We start from the raw sequence: 18,935 nt of genomic DNA on the forward strand, positions 1-18,935 counted from the left end.
CTTCCAGTTTCTTTTCCATGCCCCGCAATATTTGTCCACGCTGTTTCAGTCGCGAATGACGAGAGCAGAAATAGTTGCTGGAAAAGCTGAGCAGGTCTGGTAGCATCTGTGAAGAAAAAAAAGATTTAATATTTCAGGTTCGATGACCTTTCCTCAGTTCTAACTCGAGACGTTAACTCTGTATTTTTTTTTCTTCTCAGATGCTGCCAGGCCTGCTCAGCTTTTCCAGCAACTTAGTTTTTGTTCATGATTTTGTGATTTTGGGTGCAATCAGAGTTGGACCAACAGAATGTGGGAACTTGGCAAAGGTTATGTTTACACAGGCAGAGCCGTGATAAGCTGATGTTGTTTAGCAGATGTACAGCAACAAGGTATAAAACCAAGGCTGATGCGAACAAGAGCTTGTTTTGAGGCGCTGAACTGTGGTGAAGTGTCTCCACGAATAAAACCATCATTCAACTCGTCTGATTCCAGAGCCCTGGCTCGAGAGGACCCGAGGATTCTCACTTAATTTGTTCACAGTCTTGAGTGGAAGAGACCATGATTCAAAGAATGAATGTTCACTGGATTGGGTCATAAACTAGCGCAGTGATTGTGGATAAATCAACGTCGAGTTCCAGCAGAGAAGCAGGCGACAGCGAAGCAGGCACCTGAAAAAAAAATGTGTTTCCTTTGCCAGTGAAATTCACGGCTTCGAAAAGTGGGGTCCATTGAAGTGAAGCAGTGACGGCGATTATCTCTGCTGGTGTTTACTGCGTGAATCACAATATCCACCTTGGTCCCTGTTGCCATCGCAACTCGACAAGATGTAGGCCTCGGCATCGGGTTTTGGGCCAGTAGCGTAATGGATAGTGCGTCTGACTTAAAATCAGAAGAGTGTAGCTTTGTGTCCTACCTGGCTCGAGCACAGCTGACGCCTTTTCTGTCCTTGCAAATTGACACGTGCTTCCAAAGAGGAATGTGTGCTGGACCTTTTTGTTGTCTGATTCCCAGGAGCTAAAGTAATTGGAAATTAAAAGTTGCACACGACGAGCATGTAGGACCATTTGAGGTCATTGTCTGTTTCATATCCGAGCTAAAAACAGTAGTTCTCATTGTCTTGAGAACTTGCTTGTGTTCTACATAAAGCTGCCTTTTCTCGGGGAAAGGTGTATGGGGACGGAGAGTGAACGTGAAGCACATGTAGCCGGTGTGATCCTGAGACCTCTGTCACCCTCCGGGAGACGTCTGTATATCTCTCCCAGTGGCTAAAAATGAGGATGAGCCCCTTAAGTGGGTTGTAACACAGTTGTACTACCGCGAACCCTCAGTCCCATCGGTTGATTACAGGGATAATCTCATTGATGTTTTTCTCAAAACACAAGGCCATGGACAAATTCTGGAAACTGGGGCCAGAATAGATGGATGCCTCTTGGCACGCACTGACATGATGGGCCGAAGGTCTATTTCCACGCTATAAACATCGAAGGCAGGGAGAAACTGATCTACAGCAAAAACTGAGCAAAAATGGAAATGTAAAAGCAGTGTCATTCAACGAGAATCCCTGTGCCTTCCATTGTAGTGAAATAGTTCGAATTTGGTGCTTTCACCACCACGGCCTTGGTTCGATCCCAAGTCAGGGATTGCAAGTTCGCCTTTGCTAGTCTTTCGTGACCGCAGCACTGCTGACTGGTTTTCAGAAGCAGGAAACCTATTTTATCCCAAACGACGTTCAAGCTAACCAGCAGCAAAGAACTGCCGAAGTTGGAAATCTAAAACAAAAAAATATATTGATAGGCAACCACAGCAGGTAGCAGCATCTGTGGAGAGAAACAGAGTTAATGCTTCAGATCCACTGAGGGTTCATCAGGACCAGGTTACTTATTCACTTCTGTATTATAATGTCAGTGAAATTATCACTTTTATCTGTCGAATCAGCATTTTTATCAAAATATCTCATTAGTTTCCAACCATCAACTTTACAACTTTAAAAGCAAGCAAGTTCTCCAGACAATGAGAACTTTCAGGGTAAAAGTTAGGCACAACATCGTGGACCGAAGGGCCTGCACTGTGCTGTACTGCTCTATGTTTTATGTTCTAAAAGGACTTTATCGATTCTAATGTTGCTTCAGTTGCCCTGCGGTGGGGAAAGGTTCTGCTGAAATGGTTGCCTTTTCCTTTCCTTTTCTGTCAGTTAGCAGCCATGTCGAATCACGAAATGGTTATTTTTCGTATCTACCTCAATATATGTCTCTGTTTGCCTCACTTTGTCTCTGTGCAACCACTTCAGCCCCTTTCAAATTCTCCCACTCTCCATCTATCCATATCTCTCATTTCCGATTTCTGCTCTTTGAAAAGTTTGAAATTCGGACAGTGTATGAGAGTGGTGGCACTGAGAGCTATTCTCCTCGCCGGCTGTCGAGTCTAGAACTGGGCTAATATTACTCGGATACTGTGTCTGTCCATGGGCCTGAGGTAAGGAGCCATTTCTTCCCTCAAAATGTAATGAGTTGTTTGACTTCGAAATAGAATTCTTAATCCACCAGCAAAGAAAAAGCAACGCCACTACAAGCATACGATTACAATGATGCCTGTCGGTAGAAAGTGAATGAACGTTGACGACGGAGAATGAGGGTTATCGGTTCGTGGTGTTTGTGTCATTTCCACAACATTCCTCAGTCAGGCTGCAGTGTGTCCTGCCTCAACCTGTTGTCCCGAACAAACTCCATGAAGGAGTGCTGTGCTCGCTCGTTGGATCATTAGAAACAACTTTAAAGAAGGAACGGCGGACATAAAGTGTAGGCACCGCTGGGATTTGAGCCCAAGTTCGCATATTTATTAGGCAGGCGCGTTAACCAACCAAGCCACTGCACCAGTTACTTGCCTTTTCCCCCATCGATATACGCATTCCGTTAAGCTTGCAATCAGGAACAGGCTTTCTGTACCAATTTTGCTGAGTGACAATTTCAATGAAACACGGATAGTTCACATTTGAACATTCTCCTCTGAAAGTGCACAGAAAGAGACAATCTCCTCTTGCATTGGTTTAAAACTGATCATTTCTCCTGTTCAAACTGGACTTGTTCCTGACCGATTGCAGGCGTCCGATTCGAAAATGCAACTTTTGAACACGGATGCCTCTGATTTGGACATCACTCACTGGGATAGGATTTGCTGCCCGTCTCTAATTACCATAGAGATAGAAGTGATGAGTTACTTCCTTGAACACTTGAACTCCTTAGCACGTCGGAACAGCGATATGTTTCCAACACCGAATGTTGAGATGCTTGAGGGGGTGGGTGGTGGGGGGAGGGGGTTGCAATGGTAGTTTTCCCGTGCACCGGCTGTCATTATCCTTCAACATGGAGGCTCCATCTCACTGGTCTGCTTCCGGAAGTTTCAGGGTGTGTACTCTGTGTGTAATCAGGAATTCGTTTTCATTCAGATAATTCACAAAAAGAGAAGTCAAAACTTATATGCTGAGTGGAAATGGTATCCAGGCACCCAGAGCGATGCAAACTCTGAATTTTAAACAGGGAATAACAGTGATCCCGGCAGGAACCCTTGCGACCTGATTTGTACACACAGTTGTGCCTGTTCTTCACGCCAAATCTATCTTGAGCAGCAAAGTTTCTCTCTCCAAGTTTCCAAACCACTCATATTATTGCCGTGGGATTCAGTGTGACGGATGCAGAGCAGTGACAATCTGATGTTGTTCAGCAGATGTACTGCAAGGAACTACATAACAGGCTGACGCTAACAGGAGCTTGTTTGGCGGCGCTGAGGTCCGATGAAGGGGCGGCACCAATAATGGCATCGTTCAACTCGTCTGATTCCAGAGCCCTGGCTAAAAACGACTGACGTTTCTCGCTGAATTTGTTCAGGGTCTTGACTCGAAGAGACCATGACTCAAATCTGAACGTACACTTCACTGGAACGGGATATAAAATTGCGCAGTGACTGTGAATGTAACGTTGGCAAATTCCAGCAAAGAAACATGTGACAGTGAAGCAGACACCTGAGGACAAATGTGTTTCGTTTACTAGTGAAATTCACTGCTTCACAAAGTGGAGACCATCGAAGTGAAGCAGTGACAGCGATTATCTTAGCTGGTTATTCACCTCGTGAATGTTCTTTCCATTGATGTCCCTATTAACATCAAAATTCAACAGAATGAAAGATGCAGCAACAGGTTTTGAGTCAGCGGTATAATGGATAACACGACTGACTTTGGATTGGATGATTGCAATATTGTATCCTCCCTCGCTCGAGTGAAGTTGGCAGCTTTTCTACCCTTGCAAGTTGACAGTTGCCATGAGCGAGGTTATGAAATGGACAGTGAGATGAAATAGAACCACACTCATGTTGCTCACGTGCAACTTTCAATTTCCAAACCCCAGCGATCCAATCATTTCACTGTCACCTGTTTCTCTGCTGGAACTTGCAATCTTTTTAATCACTGTCACTGCGCAATGTTATGACCCAGTCGAGTCAAATGTACGTTCATATTTGAGTCATAGTCTCTTCGAGTCAAAACCCTGAACAAATTCAGTGAGAAACCTCTGGTCGTTTCTAGCCAGGGCCCTGGAATCAGATGAGTTGAACGATTCACCACAATGACCCTGTTCCTCTTTTGAGGGTCCTTCTGTGTGTATTAACGCGGGCCCTGAGAGGATAAACGAATTCGCTTTCTACTGTCAGTTTAAACAGGTGAAATTATCAGTTTTAAACCAATGCAAGAGGAGATTGCCTCTCTCTATGCATTTTCAGGAGAGAACGTTCTGCTGTGAACTGTCCATGTTTGCAAAAGTGGGGATTGATTGAAATTCTCACTAAGCAACTGTGACACAGAAATAAAAAGTAACCCATTGCATGCTTAATAAAGTGCACATAGTAGAAAGTGCCTTAGCTAAGTTGGTTACTGCACCTGTGTACTAAACACGTCGATATTGAGTTTAAATCCCAGCGGTGCCTTTGCTTTATGTGCACCATTCCTCGTTTACCCTGCTCTCAGATCTAAGCAGTAATGTTGATCAGTAGAGCTGACCAAGTCTTCCTGGTGTTGAATCGGAAGAACAGCGTGAGGCAGGACAAACAGTGTCCTTACTGTGTAATGTTGTGGTGATAGCGCTGATCACTCATTCTCTGCTGTCACCATTCATTCACTTCACACCGCTAGTAAAGACATCATTGTAATCGTATAATTCAGGTTGCATTGTCTGCTTTTTTTTTAGGTGGATTAGGAATTCTATTTCGAACTCTAACACCTCATTATATTTTGTGGGAAAAAATGTCTCCTTACCTCCGGCCGAAATGGTAGAAACGTTATCCAAAGAATATTAGTCCACTGCTAGAGTCTAAAGCCGGAGTGAAAAAGATTCTCAGCATCGCCACTTTCCAACTTTCATACTTTTCATAGAGCAGAAATAGGAAATGAGGGATATGGACAGAGTCGGAAAATGTGAAAGGGGGTGAGTTGGATACACAAAAACAGACAAATAGAGAAACATTTTGAGGTCGACACTGAAAGGACCAATTCTTCATTCGACATGGCTGCTAACTGACTGAAAGGGAAAGAAAAAGGCAACCATTTATGCCGACCCTTTCACCACCTCAGGGCGACGGAAGCTGCATTAGAGCCGATAACGTTCTTTTAATGTTGTAAAATCAACGGTTGGAAACTAATGAGATATTTTGATAAATACACCGATTCAACATATAAAAGTGATAATTTCCCCGGCATTATAATATAGAATTGCACAGCTAACCTAGTTCTGACGAACAGTTATTGGATCTGAAGCGGTGACTCTGTTTCTCTCCTCAGATGCTGTCAGGCCAGTTGGGTTTCTCTGTCAATTCCTGTTTTTATCTCAGATTTCCCGCATCCGCAGTTCTTAGTTTTGTGTTACCTTGAATATCGTTTGGGACAAAAACAGAAATTGCTGGAAAAGCTTATGCAGGTCTGGCAGCATCAGTGAAGAAAAAAAAAAAAGAGTTAACGTCCACAAAGCATCCCCCCGAGCCCCACCCCGCCATAACCCACCTAATCTGCACACCCTTGAACACTACAGGCAGTTTAGCACGGCCAATCCACCTAACATGCATATCTTTGGACCGCGGGAGGAAACCGCAGCACCCAGAGCAAACTTATGCAGGCACGAGGAGAATGTGCAAACTCCACACAGGCAGTCGCCCGAGGCAATTGGACTAGGGTGCCTGGCGCTGTGAGGCAGCAGCGCTAACCACTGAGCCACCGCGCCATCCAATGCTGTCGGCGACATGCTGATCCTCTTATCATTCACATCTGAAACGGTGTGCGGAATTACTGCCAGGCATGGAAAAAAAAACTGCAACTGATGTGTTTCAACTTCCCTAGTTTATTCCGATCTCAGATAAGAGGTTTTACAAGTCAATTCAGAGCAGACGACAGAGAACAGCAGAAGACCTTCACAAGCATGTCACCTCCACCGTTGTAAGCTTGGCCAGTGTATCAATATGAAATAATTATTTCAGACGCATGAAGCTATGGGAAGTGGAAAACTGATCAAAACACAAGGTACGGGACAGAGCACCACATGCCTGTAACAAATGGCAGAGAATGGTTTCGAATTTTCGATCTCTGGAGTATGGACCTAGCACGCTCCCACTGCACCACTCTGTTGATCTAGCGCGTGACTTTTTCAACAAGTATTCAGCTTTTCATCTGGTGTGTGGCATGTACCTTATAGAATGATGTCAAAAGACCTTCACTGTTGTTATGTAATATTCTGTAGCTTAGACGTGCTGCGCTTGTGTAAATATTACCTTTGTCTCAGTTCCCACATTCTGTTGGCTGAGCTGTGATTCCACTCTGAATCACAAAATTTGTCAAAACGCAGATGGAGGCCATATAGGTCGCCTTAGCTGTGGGTGCGCCGGGTCTCCGCGATAAGTACACGAGTGTCTATTTTAATACCATTCTCTTGCCTTCTCCCTGTAACTCTGCATATTGTGACTTTTCACAGAACCATCGAATTCCGTTTTGTGTGTCATGAATCTGCCTCTTTGTCGCAGTCAGACAGGGATTTACAGATCCACTTAGTCGTTGTATAAAAACGTTCTTTGTCATGTAATTCTTACTTCTTTTCCTCATGACTTTAAACCTCTGCCGAATCGGTCTCGATATTTACAGACATGTGAGCATTTTCACCCCCTGATTTCCTCTGGTCATACCCCTCACAACTTGGAAAGCTTTAATCAGACCAGTTTTCCGTTCTCCAAGGAGAACTATCTCAACTTTCCTATCTATCTTTCTTGCTGACATTCTTCACACACGTCACCGTTCACGCGAACCTGTTCAGCATTGTCTCCAATCACTTTGCGTCCCACCTTCCTGAGCTTTGGCGCATACATAATTGAGGAATAATGCAGCAGAGAATTCATTCTGATGATCGGCCTTGGATCACACCGTCGACTATTCTCCTCCTCCTCTGCTGCCTGACCCGCTGTGTTCCTCCAGCTCCACACTGTAGCGATTCTGTCTCCAACATCTGCAGTTCTTGCGATCTCCGGAATCATTCAGTTTGCGGAGCAAACATCCGGAAACACTCTTTTTCGCTTTGAACAAGTGTTTCTCTGAGCTGTGTTCACGATACTGTTAGATCAGCTTCATTTTGCGGAAAGCTGGTGGGGTAGTTTAGTGAAAGTGAAGATAAGAAATTTGGTCTCATCGGGGATTTGGACCCGGGACTTTTTGCATGTCAGCAGCATATAAGACCCGAAGCAAGAATTACACCGCAAGACAAACAAACCATCTGGCAAGATTGCACCCCTTTCAGAGTGAAGTACATTCCACTTTGTTCGGGGAATTCGAAGCAGCAAAGAATTTCAAGAATGTTTTCTTCTCAATCTGTCTCCCTGCTCCCGAGACGGCCCTGTTTGCCCCTTTTCCTGGCACCGGGTTCGCTCTATTGCTTGGATTATTGTACCATTTGTTTCCACTTGGATCACAGAAGGTTTTGAAAGATTCGTGAAGCTGGAGATCGAGTTTCTGTTTTGTTTTCTTTCCATGTTTCCACCTACCAACTGAATTTTGTTCCCAAAATCTCGTCGTAATCTTCAGGCTTCATCATGCCCGGGGCTGAGGGAATTCAGATTTGTGGAGATATTCAAAAGGCCGGGATTGTTCTGTTTAGAGCAAAGAAGGTGAAATGGAGATTTCATGGCGCAAGAGAGTGAGAAACTGTTTCCACAGGTGAGGATCAGTAAACAGGTAAATGGGATTTTAGAACATTAAAGATAAAGAGAGTTGCACTTCCAGAGGACTTTTCACCACCAGTGATGATGTCTGTTGACTACAGGGAGGGGTTGTTTAAAACTTGCTTCCTTCTTCCCCGTGCACGATATATTCACTGCAAACTCTCTCAGGGATCTCAGACTGAACTCGATCTCATTGAAATCAGATCTTAACATTTTGATGTGTTTTGATCTGCTTCCCGTAAGTCCGTGCATCTGAAATAAATATCTCATATTGATACATGGGCCAAGTTTACACAAGTGAGGTGACACGCGTCTGAAGGTCTGAATGGCCTTCTCCTGTTCTGTGTCGGTCTGCGATGGTCTTATTTGTTAAAACTGTTCTCTGAGATCGCAGAAGTAAAGTGTTGAATTTGAAAACAACATCAGTTGTATTGTTTTACATGCGAAGGATACCCTGCAGTAATTCCCCACGCTGTATCAGGAAGGAGCATCCTTCAGGTGAAATTAAAATTTGTGAATGACAAGACGATCGGAGACAGCATCACGACACAGGTACGGTTCACCATTATTAGGACGGATATTACTGATTATGAATAACCACGGAGAGGTACAAGTGACAGAGAATCGCCGTGGACTTGATGGGCTGAACGGCTTCTTCCTGACGGGAATGACGCCATGGGTTTATGATGTTACTCTCACTGTCTCTGTGATGTGGAGATGCCGGTGAAAAGTGTCACTTCACCTGATGGAGGAGCAGCGCTGTGAAAGCGTGTGATTTCACATAAACCTGTTGGACGATAACCTGGTGTCATGTGACTTCAGATTTTGTTCACTGCCTCTGTGACAGAGCAGGCGAGTGAGAAACAATGGCTCATTTTTAACCTTCCCTTCCACGTTGAACTGTCTGTAGCTCCGCAGCTCAGGGACGTTGGGGATGACTCTCAGTGAGTGAGTGAGTGTTTCACTTGGATTCTCTTAATCTGGGACTACTGGTGTCAGATATTAACCCCTGCCCGGTCATAACAAAGAAACCGACGTCCGCGTTGCAAAAGACTTTCTGCAAGATTGCTGTGTGAAGTCGAATCCTGAAAACCAAACAGGCTGCACAGAAAGATCCCGTATTAAGTTTCTAAAGGGAATAATCTCCAGTTTCGACTTCTGTCTTTTCTAGCAGCTCTGCATCCTTCTCTCTGTCTCTGATTAATGCCATTTGATGAAAGTTCCCAATAGTGGTTTATAATTTCTTGACGTCTGATTCTGCCTCTTCTGCTTCTTCACCTTTCCAGTGTTCAAGAAGGAGCTGAAAAACGTATACCATCCCCAACCACTGCCTGCCCATGGAGGGAAATGGTTTGATCCATCTGTCATTGAAGACAGCCCAGTGCTCGGGGAAAGGAGAAAATAGCAGCAGCCCGGGAGCAGGGGCAGAATTGGTAAAAGTTGTTCATTGTTGCTTTCACTGACGGAACTGAGATTTTTTTAAATGTAAGCAGCCTGTTCAAATATGTAATTTCACACCTCTGGAGCATATAGAACTTGAAAACAGTCTCCAACAACCAAAGATCGCTGTATGACGGTCAACTAGGTTACAACAGAAAGCTGATGCTCGATGAAATTGTTCGTTGGTGTTGAGGTGTGAGGGTCGTTGATGAGGCTGTGAGAGGTCCCGTGTTTAAATCCTGCTTGAGCCCTTGTTATCTGTAGCTGCGCCCTCTCTTCGTTGTTTGACGTCTTTTTGCGAAAATCTTGGGAGTGTGTGAACGTGGTTCATTATGAAATCTAAGACCGTCTGAGATCCCAAAGATTTCTTTGCAATGAAAATCTCACTTTTGGAGAAGACGGAATCGAACTGTTACTCACCCTGGTCGCTGGAAAGAATTTCTCACTATCAGCTCAATCAAACTGCCCGAGCCCACCCACAACATGAAAAACAACGCGAAATTTGTTAGTTGGGAGGCAAAACATGGGAAGGAAACAACATAGAAAACCCAGTCTCCAGCTTCGGGAATATTTCAAAGCTCTTTGTGAACCAGACTCGGGGGAAAGTGAAGGGTGAACAGTCTGAATAAGCAGAGCCAGTCAAGACATCTTCCCCTTCTTTATGACGGTGGAGCATTGACTCTGATGTTCTTGGTGTCATTGCCCGATCTAAGACGTTGAAATAATTAGGATTCATTGAAAAGATCAGGAATTCAAACAGGATCTCTGTGGCAATGCAATCAGATACTTGGGGACAGACAAAAAATGGAAAGGCACAAAGAGAGATGGCCCGGGGTTCAGGAGAGCTGTTTCCTGGTGACACGGATATCTCTGCAGGGGGTGGGATCAGACTGTTTCCATGTTTCCACAATAAATGTCACAGATTCTATTTTTAAGAGGAAAGTTGGCAAAGGACAGTTGTTTTTCTTGTAAAATAACAATCAATCTGAAACTCACGGAATCACATCGTCGAGACAATGTCCCAGATTCACCGTCCCCATCCACGGATATGTCCTGTTCCAACTTCATGACATACCCAGCATAGGTGGCGGCATAATGTGACATATTCGAGGAAATTAACTTGGAGTTCTCAACATGGCATCCTGGTCCCATTCAGTCTCAGGGCATCCGCTTTAACGTGGACAAGGAAACCGCTTGCTGATTCCCGCCCACTGTCCTCTCTCGGCTGATGAATCAGTAGTCCTCCATGTTGAACAGCACTTGGATGGAATACTGAGACTGGTAAGAATGAACTCTGAATTGGCGATTTCAATATCCATCACTAAGAGTGACTCGGTAGCAGCTGGTCAGGTCCCAAATCATAGTTGTTCGATTGGTCCTGCAGGTGGTGAGAAAACCAAGAAGAGGAAAAACACACTTGATCTCATCCTCACCAATCTGACCTCAGCAGACACATCTGTCCGTGACAGTAAAGGCAGGAGGTGACCAAAATATAATTCTTGAAGGGACGATGTCTCGCCTTCACGTTGTGCATGCCACCCATTGCGTGACATGGCACTGTCACTGTGCTAAATGGGACAGACTGCAAACAGATCTAGAACTCAGCTTAGGCATCCATGCGAGGGTGTGGACGATCAAAAGCAGCAGAATGGGGCTTCAAAGAAGCCTCAGTTGTTGCTTGTCGCTGGTAGAAGATAATTGGAGTGTGTGGGTTTTGAATGTTAATCGTCTTGGGCTTGTGGTTTTGATTTAAACCCAGAGCTCCATAGATTTCTCACAAATTATGTATATGTGTACGTTCGGTTACTTTTTTTCATGCTGAGTTTGAAAGAATGTTGTTATAAGATTCCTGGGCCTGAATGTACTGGATATCCGCAGAATGGTCAATGATTGGAGAATATTTTCTAACAGCTAATTGACGGGTCGGAAATGTGTGACCAGGAAACAGTGAAAATTTCGACTCACGAGATATATTGGTTAACAACTGCAAAAACAAAGTTTCTGGAAAAGCTCAGCAGCTCTGGCAGCATCTGCGAAGGCAAAAACAGAATTAACGTTTCGGGTTCGGTACTCTTCCTCAGAACTGTTCTGGCATTTTTCCTGTTTTTTCCTTCACAGATGCTGCCAGAGCTGCTGAGCTTTTCCAGCAATTTGTTTTTGTTCCTGATTTACAGCATCCGCAGTTGTTTCTGTTTATTTTTGGTTTACAGCTGAACGTGCTGACTAAATGCAATAGAAAGACTGATGTGAAACAATCTGTAAGACCCAGCAAACCAGGTGTCAGCCAGTTCAGACTTCATATTGCAACGACCAAAATGACAATTTTCCTCTATCAGTTTTACTGTTCCAAAATAAAGGGTGGGGCATTCATCATGGAGACATTTGCTGTAATCAGTCTGTGATTTCATGTGAACTTCTTTGCTTCAGGCATTGGTCAGGTGATCAACCAATGATTTTACGATTCAAAGCGGGGGGGCGGGGCTGTTCTATTTAAATGGTTTTGACAACGTGTCTGATCATTTCGGACTTTAATCAACTGCCCACAGTAATCATTATCTCGGTTGATGGGTGCTAAACTTTAAGTGAGAAGAAAGGAGGATGCCTCGAACTTGTTTAATTTGGAGATTTTGTATCGTATTAAATGATTTCGGTTGGCCATCCAAATGTTTCCCGACACAAGGCAGTCTGACCCTCAGTGAAATTTCTTTAACAAACTGTCCCCGGGGCTTCCAGCTGCATCATGACGTCATAAGGCATGAGCGGCGATGGCCTTCAACTATTGTGACGCAATGATGATGCTGACTCCTTGAACATGAATATGAAATAGTCGTGGATCACGTGGTACTGATTTATTCAATGAAATGAAATTACTTCTCCAGGGATTTGTATTTCTACATGACAGTCTCAGACATTTCTGTGTCTGGCCTCAAATTAAGCTACTCCTGGGATTCTCTATTTGCATTAATGATATTCATTGTAGGTTTTCTTCATGAAATTGGAGAAATGTTTATTCTTGGCGGCAGAATTTACTGAAGAATATCCGAAGGAGGATCTAGAGTCTCGTCAGTTGTTTCTTCCCTCTCAGATCATTTCACTCTCGTTGCATTTGAAAAAGTGTCGAGAATAAGTCCTGGATTCGCCCTGTGTCTTATCTTCCCGGTGTCCTGCAAATTCGGAGCATGATGTACGAGAGAAAAAAGTAGAGGAAGAGGAAAGAGTAGTTAGGACAATGAAGTAGAGAAGAGCGGAATGGAGGAAACAGAGGGACAGAAAGACAGGCAGAGAGAGAAAGAAGAGGAATGAAGAGAGACAGAGGCGTTGTGGTGGTTTAACAAAGAATGAGCACTACCCTTTGACCTCCTTTGCCAATGATAGTTTAAAATCATTATGTTGCGATCATTTCCCTTAATCATGTACAACAGCAGTGCACGTGTGAGCTTGTGGTGTAAAGTTTGCGCATTTGTTTCCAGATCAGACGGTTGCGTGTTTAAGTCACATCTGTCGCACACTGTCCGTATCACATAGAATCCCTACAATGTGGAAACAGGCCCTTCGACCCAACAAGTCCATACCGACCCTTGGGCCATCCCACCCAGACCCATCCCCCTACAACCTACACACGTCTGAACAAATATGGGCAATTTAGCATGGCCACTCCACCTCGCCTGCATATGTTTGGACTGCGGAAGGAAACTGGAGTACATGGAGGAAACCCACGCAGACACGGGGAGAATATGTAAACTCCGCACAGACAGTTGCCGGAAGCTGGAATCAAACCCAGGCCCCTGGCGCTGAGAGGTTGCACTGCTCACCACTGAGCCACCATGCCGCCCCAAAGTTTCAAGCCTGCAAATAAGTTCCATTAAACCCTATATTACGACGGAGGTTGTCGGTGATGATGCATGTTGACCAAAATCTTCTTTCCTGTTGTTTTAGATTGCTCTCAAAGCTTCCCTCTCAGTTTTACATGGGAACAATGGTTCAAGTACGTGTTGTGCATTGTTTGTGTAAATTCTCAGCTCCCCCAGGGTGACAAGTAAAACATAAACTGTTCATCATAGGGTTAAAACACAGCCGCCTCCCTCTGGGCAGCTGATTCGTTCAGTTGGTGATAGCGCGGTGTTAATATCATTATCCTGATATTTTACCACTTGATCTATAAACACCCAAATTCATGATTCAATCTATCAGGAGATTCCAGCTCCTCTTCTGTTAGAACAGAGTGACAGTGATTTCATAAATAAATGCTTCCAAAAAACAGCAATTCCTTTCCTCTCATTGGACACAGTAACAGTGATCTTTATTCAATAGCAGGTGCAGAAACCACAGTGTGACAGCCCCTCTCCACGTTCACAGTGAGCCTGAATTTTAAAGGCTGTGTCGAGTATAGGGAGACAGAATCAGAAAATGTTCTTGAAATTCTTTGCTGCTTTGGATCCCAGGAGCAAGATGAAATGGACTTCACACTGAGAAAGCTCCAGCTGGTTCAGTGATGGTAATGCAACTCCAGCAATGGCTTTTTGGTGTAGTCGCACGATTTTCGTTTTGGGGCTTGTAGGTTGTAGATGTGTGAGACGTCCTGGGTTCAACTCCCGGACGAACCCTGCTTGTAGTTTTCAGTTTTGCCAAATCGCTGATCAACTTTCCGAAAAAGAAGCTGTGTTCAATCAGGTCGGACTTTTTGAAGGAGAGATGTGACAGAAGGTGCCATTGCGGTCAACAGGGCAAAGCAAAACATAAAACATGCCTCATGGTGTTTGCACATGCCATCGAACATTGAATGAAACCTCCATAAAAAAAAAGTAACGTTGAAACGCATTAGTTGCAATGTGTTCGATGCACAGGCCGCCCTGCAATAATTACCCACACTGTTTCAGGCAGCAGCGTCTTTCATGTGATATAGGGAGTTGTGAATAACAAGAGGAACATGACAGTAATAAATTGAATCAAATCAACTCAAAGATCAACCCGTTGAAGACACCATCACAGCGCATACACCATTATTAGGACGGATATCACCGTTCCTGAAAAAAACGACAGAGATATACAAGCGACAGGGAGTTGCCATGGGCTCGATGAATTGAACGGCTTCCTTCTGCACAGGAATGACGCCATGAGTGAGAGTTTCACTCGGATTCTCTTAATCTGAGACTGTTACTGTCAGATATTAACTGTCGCCCAGCCACAGCAAACAAACTGATCCCGCGTTGCAAAAGTCTTGCTGCAGGATTGCTGTATGAAGACGAATCCTGAATACCATACAGGCTGCACAAATAGAACTCATGTTGATTTATCTGACGGAAGAGTCTCCACTGTCCATTTCTATCTTTCCCAGCGACTGGGCATCTTTCTTTGTCTCTGTCTTGTAAAACAGACATTTGGAGGAAGTTCGCAACCAAAGTTGCTAATTTCCAGCTCATGCGAATAAAGCAAGCGTTTGAGAGATCAGAATAGCGCATGCATGCTTCCCTCCCCCAGCACTGCTTGCAAGTGGAAGAAAATGGTTTCATAATTCACCAGTGGAGATTGCTCGGTACCAGGGCAAGGGACTAACAATACTGTCTCGGGAGCAGAGACACGGAATGAGAAGATGTTCTTGAAACTGAATTCTGCTTCACACCCGGTTCCGCGTGAGAAATGCAAAGGTTTTACTCGCTCGTTGGTCGAGAAGTGCGATTCTTGCTTGGGGATTTGTGTTCAATTAGCACGTGAGTGGTCCCGAATTCAAATGCCAGGCAAGCTCTTAGTTTTGCCAGGTCGCTTGATCGGCTTTTCGAAAAAGAGCTGCACCTCATGAAGTTGGACTGCTTGAATCAGGATTGAGCTTCGGCAGCAGAGGTGTCATTGTAGCAAACATGGCGCGTGTTGAAAATGAAAACAAGGGGTTCAGGATGATGACCCACACAATCGGACGTTGAATAAATCCTCCATCTGGATTATCACAAAGATTTGGGCGGGAAACCTCAGGAAGCAGAGATGCTATTTGATAGGAGCCAACGCTGAAAAAGTGCACGTGAAAGGTGCTGCGTATGTGGAATATCAGCGGTGAAGATCGACTGGAAGGTTGAAAGCTGGTCTGATTGAAGTTTTCCAATTCATGAAGAGTCTACACAGAATCAGTCAGGAGAAAATGTTCCCATGCATGGGAGGATCGAGAGTGATTAGGCAGAGATTCGTTTGAAAAAGCAAAAGTCACATCAGGTAAAATGATTTCACACAGAGTCTGTAATCACTATAATCGCTGATTGCGACAAAGAGTGAGGTTCAATCGTGTTATTGAAAAACGAATTCGATGGTTACGTTAAAAGTAGCAACGTGCAGAGTTACAGGAAGTAGTCAAGAGAATGACCCATTTCCTCATTGTGGAGAACCGGCAGAGCTCAGGTGGGATGTATGGCCTCCATCTGCTCTGTGATAAATTTGTGATTCTGAGTGAAATCAGAGTTCGATCACCAGAGTGTGGGAAGTTAGACAAAGGTGATATTGACACAGCGGGACACATTGCACGACAAAATATAACACAACATGTGCATGTCACAGGGAGGACAGCGCTATCTGAATCGGCATGAGGGAATACTGCATGGTATTCTGTGGATCAGACACAATGCACTTTACCATTTAGGTCATGCCGCAGTGAGAGAGCCAGAGAAGGCCAATCGGTTCGTCATACCTGTGACAGTTTAGTTGGGGACAAAAGCTATGTTAAATATATGATAGATTTGTCCGGGTTTGAAGTGTTTACTGGAAGCGGGAAGCTCAGGCGATATAGAGTAACAGGTGACGGCAGGAGCAGTAAATACATTCTTCAGAACGTTGGAAAACTATGATGTATTGAGTTCCGGTAGATGGGCAACATGCTTTCACTAGACCACGCTGTTACGGAAGGTAGTATGTCACTGCTTCACAGCGTCTTGCTGTCTCGAGGCAAATATTTAGCTGTTCATCAGAGTTACACAGCCGAAAATTCATTTTTTTTCCAATGTGAGGGAAGTCTTTACGTAATAGGGATTATATACAAAAGCCTTTCACATAAATAAAGTACGCTCCATCTCAGTGTGTTGCGTGCTTCCTTAGCACTTTATCTGTCATTGTGCGTGTCGTGAGGTACTTTGCACCTTCTGCATGTCATTTACCTGACCCTTACCGTCTGGGTGTTGTGACGCAATGGGATTGTGAAACCAGAGTCAGGCTGAAAATACGCGTGCTCATCTTCAAAACCGATGGAAAACTGACAAAGATATACTGGAGGGTTTTTTTGTGTATTCTGAATTATTTCCTTAAATCTCTGCCATTGCGTCTGCACTGAACAATTTCTTAACTTAAGCTTCCACTTCATTTCAGCCATCCCTCACTTCAAACGGTACCATTGTCTTTATTTAGGTATAAAGCGCTCGTCTTAGATTCAAACTGCCCTCCCTCAAAGTAAATGTGAAACTCAGTCACACTGTGGTCACTGCAACGTAGAGGGTCCCACGCTCTGATGTCATCGATCAGTCTTGTTTCATTGTCCTCTTTTCTAGTAGAAAGTACTGTTGCAATAAAGTAATAATTTATCATGATGAATGAGCAGCACTCGAAAGCTTGTCATTTTAAATAAACCCACTGAACTGTAACCCGGTGTCGTGAGACTTCTGATTGTGTCCACACTAGTCCAACACCAGCACTGCCACATCGTAATCACGAATGGGATTGCGAGAAATAGTTGGAAAAGTAAGATAAACTGTCAAATTACGTGATGTTAAAACACAGAGCGGGATGGTAATGAAAGAACAGCTATTGATAGTGTTCAGACAAATTTGAATGTCATTGTTCACGATTCAGGAAATGTTACCATCAACAGAAAACGACAAGTGGGGAATGTAACGGTTGGGACAACATTATTGAGAACAACAACAACAACCTTCTGAGATTGTCTATCAATTCGCTTTTTTCTGGTTTCAGATTTCCAGCATTCGTAGTTCTTTATTACATGTTGCTTGATTATCGTTTGGGATAAAATAGATTACCTTAGAGCGCCTTTCCTGCTTCTAAAACTTAGTCAGTAGTGCTGTGGTCATGAAAACCGTGAACAGAACAGAATAACTTCCCTGACCAGGAATCAAACACGGACTGTGGTGGTGAGAGCGCCAAATCCTAACCACTAAACCACCAGGAAAAGCGTCTGAGCTGTTGCCATCTTTTCTCAATAACACTACATCAGCTTTTTCATTCTCTTGTTTATTTTGGCTGCACTTCAGTTTGTCCCCGTCTTCGAGTTTTTAATCGTGTAGAAAAAAGACTAATCGACAATCTTCTCTGTGCGTGTCTTCAGGCATCCATCTATTCTAGTCCCAGTTTCCAGCGTTTCTCCCACCGCCTTTGGTGTTCTTAATTTTAGAGTGCAAATTTCAAAGAGATTACCCCTGTGATCAACGAATGGGACTGAAGTTGAGATGATAAAACTATGTTAAAACCCGTTGAAGTAATCATCCTCATGTTAAGCCACAGAGGGAGATACACAGATATATCCTCCGAGAGTGACAGAGGCCTCAAGGTTATATGCACTCTGTCTCCCTCATGTCCACGCTCTGTCGCCGTACACACGGTTCCCTGGCAAAAGACAGCTCTATGTGGAACACAAGCAGTTTCTCTGGCGATGGGAGCCGTTGCCATGAGCTGAGATATGAAATGGATAGTGAGTTGAAATATTCCCACACTGATGTTGCTCATGGGCAACTTTCAGTTTCCAAAACCCAGCCATCAAATCACTTCAGCTGATCGGAATCTGACAAAAACAGCGCTGGGTACACATTCCACTTCGGAAGCAACTGCCAATTTGTAAATGTAGTAAAGCTGTCAAATTCATTCCAGAGAGGGAAGATACACCATTTCAATCTTCCAATCCAAAGTCAGAAGCAGTATCAATTTCACCACTGACTCCACACGTATTGCTGCATCTTTCATCCTGTCGACTTGTGATGTTAACAGGGATATCAGCGGAAAGAGCACTCACAAGGTGAATAACCAGCAAAGATAATCGCCGTCACTGCTACACGTCAATGTTCTCCACTTTGTGAAGCGGTGAATTTCACTGGCAAACAAAACACATTAGTCGTCACATGCCTGCTTCACTTTCACCCGTTTCTCTGCCACCTGTTTCTCTGCTGGAACTGCCATTGTTTTATTCACAGTCATTGCGACGTTCTGCCTCTTGTATCTTTTTATTAAATTATCTCCTCGCAACTTAAAAATGTCCCTTAGTCTTCAAATCCCCCATACCAGGGAAAAGAAAACTACCA

General features: G+C 44.1%; 1 protein-coding gene across 1 annotated transcript in view; it reads right to left on the bottom strand.

Moving 5' to 3' along the window:
• Window positions 1-1,526: 1,526 nt before the first annotated feature.
• LOC125483463 (transient receptor potential cation channel subfamily M member 2-like) overlaps window positions 1,527-18,935 on the bottom strand; it is a 37,910-nt gene continuing 20,501 nt past the window's right edge. The window contains exons 5-6 of the mRNA XM_048598666.1: window positions 3,741-3,910; window positions 1,527-1,751 (exon numbers count right to left, since the gene is read on the bottom strand). Of these exons, the coding sequence (XP_048454623.1) occupies window positions 1,527-1,751; window positions 3,741-3,910 (395 nt within the window). The remainder of the gene's footprint in view (window positions 1,752-3,740; window positions 3,911-18,935) is intronic.

This window comes from Rhincodon typus, chromosome 7 (genome assembly GCF_021869965.1).
Source record: "Rhincodon typus isolate 14 chromosome 7, sRhiTyp1.1, whole genome shotgun sequence".
In the NCBI taxonomy this organism is placed as follows: domain Eukaryota; kingdom Metazoa; phylum Chordata; class Chondrichthyes; order Orectolobiformes; family Rhincodontidae; genus Rhincodon; species Rhincodon typus.